We start from the raw sequence: 4086 nt of genomic DNA, 5'->3' as shown, positions 1-4086 counted from the left end.
CTGAGATACAAGTACATGTAGAATAGTGTTAATATATTTTTACTCTATTACATGTAACTAGGTGGACCGAAAAGCTGATGCACTTAATGCCACTCCACATTTTGTATGCTCAATAATTACCTGGAAAGCACATGTGTACCACTATTCTCTGTGGTGTCATCAGTGTTAAATATTTTCTAAAATGCTTTCACATTCACCTGCCAGGAATTAAAATGTAGAGAAAGTGATACAGGCAGTTGTTAAATATGAATGATTTATGTGTTTCTTCAGCATCAACTTCAACAAATACGTACAAAATAGCTGCTCCTTGGGTTGACAAGAGGCCTGGTCAAGCGCACAACACCAGTGCGCTGTCAATGGTGAAGTATGTATCTGCATCATCAACACCTGTAAGGCTGTAGAGTACCTGGCGCTGAAAAGGCTGAAATAAACAACATATCAGTTTCAAAGCTTTAGCAATGGAACAATGTCTTTAAAAAAAATATTAATAAATAAAACAAATGACGGAATATAATGTTACTATAGGAAAGGCTACATATAATGGAAATCCAGTATTTCTTCAGAAATAACAGAGTAGTTGTTTGAAGAAAGTATTTTCAAGTGAATAATTTGTATCATTGCTTCATATATCATTGTATATTCTGGAACCTTATAGTTGGCCAAGTTTCAGTACTTACATTATTGTTCTGATCCACAGCAAAGAACTGGGGATAAAGTAGCCGGCAGGAGCTGACTCTTTAATTGTGACCGTAACAATTCAGACACGTTGAACCTTACAGGTTGGGTAGGAGTGCCCGAGTCTCTGGACCAGCAACAACCACTGTAGCAACACTGCTCAGGCGGGGGTTTCCACCATCTTGAGCACGCACAAGGATCTGTAGGACACGTAGAAAATATGCACAGCACCAGTTAAGTTTTGCGTGAATTACTAAACTGAACTAACAAATATTGAGCAATATGTTAAATTTAAATAACTCACCATTATTTTCACTTGTGTGAAAATTTACAGGTAAATTGATGTCCTGAATTAATAAACTCTAATTCAAATGTGTAGCCATATGAAATTACACATAAGGAGAGCTTTTAAAATGTGTAGAATAAGAAACAAAGACAATGTGACTGTGAAGAGATATATGTAGACTTGCACTGACCAGGTATCTGGAGTTAATGGTGATTGGGAGCTGCACTCCTGGTCTCACTCGAATCACACCGTTGTTATCTATGGTGAAGTAATTGGCTGATATGGAATCCCCAATGATGTCCAGGGTCACTTGATTGAAAGGCGCCTGACAAAGAAATTTATCATCACAACTTTTAGTTGTGTCTATCTGTAAAAGGCCAACATTAAAGAAAAAAGACTACACATTTTTGCTTCCTTCACATCAGTTACATTAACTTTCAATACAATTTGACGGCACGCTTCTGACATTTGAGTCGCCATGATATGGCGTAAATATGTGGGGTTAAACAACAATCATTCTGACATTTGAGTCGCCATGATATGGTGTAAATATGTGGCAGTACACAACAATCATTCTGACATTTGAGTCGCCATGATATGGTGTAAATATGTGGCTGTACACAACAATCATTCTGACATTTGAGTCGCCATGATTTGGTGTAAATATGTGGCTGTACACAACAATCATTCTGACATTTGAGTCGCCATGATATGGTGTAAATATGTGGCGGTACACAACAATCATTCTGACATTTGAGTCGCCATGATATGGCGTAAATATGTGGCTGTACACAACAATCATTCTGACATTTGAGTCGCCATGATATGGCGTAAATATGTGGCGGTACACAACAATCATTCTGACATTTGAGTCGCCATGATATGGTGTTAATATGTGGCGGTACACAACAATCATTCTGACATTTGAGTCGCCATGATATGGTGTAAATATGTGGCGGTACACAACAATCATTCTGACATTTGAGTCGCCATGATATGGTGTAAATATGTGGCTGTACACAACAATCATTCTGACATTTGAGTCGCCATGATATGGTGTAAATATGTGGCTGTACACAACAATCATTCTGACATTTGAGTCGCCATGATATGGTGTAAATATGTGGGGTTAAACAACAATCATTCTGACATTTCCACAAAATGTGACAAAAAATTGCCATAGTTCTACCAGCAAGATATCAGACAACAGCTTATGCTTGAGAAACTGTGGTGTAAGTACATGTATCATGCCTGGATAATGGTTAAACTAGAAATGTATGCGGTAACATACATTTACAACATCACATTTTAAGGAAGACATTAAAGTGGTATGTAGACAAGTCACCTGTGTATCCCTATCTTGAACAGTCACCCTCTGAATCACAGAGTTGGCAGGAACATTTGTATCAAATCTAACAAAGTAACTCGATGAGGGAAGGAACTCTGGGGTATACTCATTGCGGACACAGTTAACGATGACCTGAGCTGGTGACGCGTATTGACGAGGGTTTCCCATGTCATAAGCAGTGGCTTGGAACTGTTAACAACATAAATAACAATTAGGATTGAGTTTGTGAAGCTCAAATTGAACTTAAAAGTTACACTATGTTAAATGTAAACAGTTATTCAATATAACACCAGTAACTATTAGGCACACAGAGAAATAATGAGAATACAGTATAAAAAGGGATGAACAATATACAGCCATGAGATTTACATCGACTTTGAGCTTAAATAAAAGAAGAAATACTCTAAAACCTCAATCTTTTATATGAGTATATATTCTCCTTAAACCATTTCAAATAAGTAGTCATCAAACTGGTATCACATCACCATGAGCCACCTTCAGGTTAAAACAATTTATCAACATTTGTCGCAAATAAAGAACATGCAAAAAAAAAGTAACATGAACTGACCCTGTACTGTGTTCTGTTACTGAGGTCGGCAAACAGAGGTTTCTTCAGGTAGAGCATACCAGTGGTAGAGTCCACGCCGAAGTATGACATTGTGGTGGAATCTCCAGACAACTCATACAGGACCGTGTTACTGGGAGCCTGTGGAAAAAGACTGAATATGAATACAGGGACAGCAGAAATGGTAATAAAATACAAAATTAGGTTGTATGGACAATATCAATGAACAGCAAATCAGTTATCAGAAGAATTCTGCTAAACTACTGTTTTTCACAAAATTTTAACATTCTTCCAAGTTTTGACACATTTTTCTAATTGACTTATCCACCTTAGATTTTTATGTGAAGTTTGATTAAATTCCTATCAAAACAACTGATGAATTCAAAGGTGTACTTTTTAGGCCTTCATGTGTTTCTGAAAGTTTTACAGGCCAAACTGAAATACTTCGTCAATATAGCACAAGAACAGAACGACCAAGTCAAAGATTTTAGTGACAATACTCACAGTTCTGTCTGGGTCTGTGGCATTAAAGGTGATGATTTCTTCACCCAGGGGTTTGTTCTCCATGACCGTGAGGTTATATAAGCGCCGAGAAAAGACAGGTGGGAAATTGTTTTGATTCACTGTCACCTGTAGAACAGCCACATCTGACAATCTTGGTGACCCTCCATCCTGGACACGGATTCTTACCTGCGACATTCAATAAATTGGAATAAACAACACATCTGTTTCATTACACCTGGCATATATCTACATAAGTATTCAATAGATACATACGTGACTTGTAATGATAAAAGTAAAATTAAAATTAGATCAAGATAGATGTTCTTTATATATTACAGGATTTTACACTTTAAAACAAAACTATGAACCTTAAAATCAATACATTTATTTCACACTCCAAACAATAATTCTGAGCATTATTAGAATATTATTTTTGATGATGATACCAATATTAGCCAAAATACATGTTCACTAGTACCATAATCAAAGTCTACTGAGATGTGGAGAAGTACTTACATAGTACACATTTTCTGGCCTGCTTGGTAAACTCTGACGCAGGAAAACTCTCCCACCATTAACACCAAAGAAAGTCGCAGCCACACCATCCCCAATAATGTCATAAGACAATGTGCTAAAGGGAACCTAGTATGAAAAACCCACTAGTTTAAACACCATGACATAACAAATTGAGCAAGAGGTAAGAATAAA

At 36.8% G+C, this 4086-nt stretch overlaps 1 protein-coding gene across 2 annotated transcripts in view; it reads right to left on the bottom strand.

Moving 5' to 3' along the window:
• The window catches only part of LOC135472768 (protocadherin Fat 4-like), a 38049-nt gene that overhangs the window by 11 nt on the left and 33952 nt on the right, over positions 1-4086 (bottom strand). For both annotated transcript variants that reach the window (XM_064752439.1, XM_064752446.1), the window contains exons 64-70: positions 3895-4020; positions 3379-3564; positions 2878-3015; positions 2307-2498; positions 1152-1286; positions 678-875; positions 294-421 (exon numbers count right to left, since the gene is read on the bottom strand). In XM_064752439.1, coding sequence (XP_064608509.1) covers positions 774-875; positions 1152-1286; positions 2307-2498; positions 2878-3015; positions 3379-3564; positions 3895-4020 — 879 coding nt within the window. In that variant the 3' untranslated portion in view covers positions 294-421; positions 678-773. The remainder of the gene's footprint in view (positions 1-293; positions 422-677; positions 876-1151; positions 1287-2306; positions 2499-2877; positions 3016-3378; positions 3565-3894; positions 4021-4086) is intronic.

The sequence above is a fragment of the Liolophura sinensis genome, chromosome 1 (genome assembly GCF_032854445.1).
Source record: "Liolophura sinensis isolate JHLJ2023 chromosome 1, CUHK_Ljap_v2, whole genome shotgun sequence".
NCBI classification, from domain to species: domain Eukaryota; kingdom Metazoa; phylum Mollusca; class Polyplacophora; order Chitonida; family Chitonidae; genus Liolophura; species Liolophura sinensis.
The sequence above is the reverse complement of the archived record's forward strand: the minus strand, read 5'-3'. Positions and strand labels throughout refer to the sequence as shown.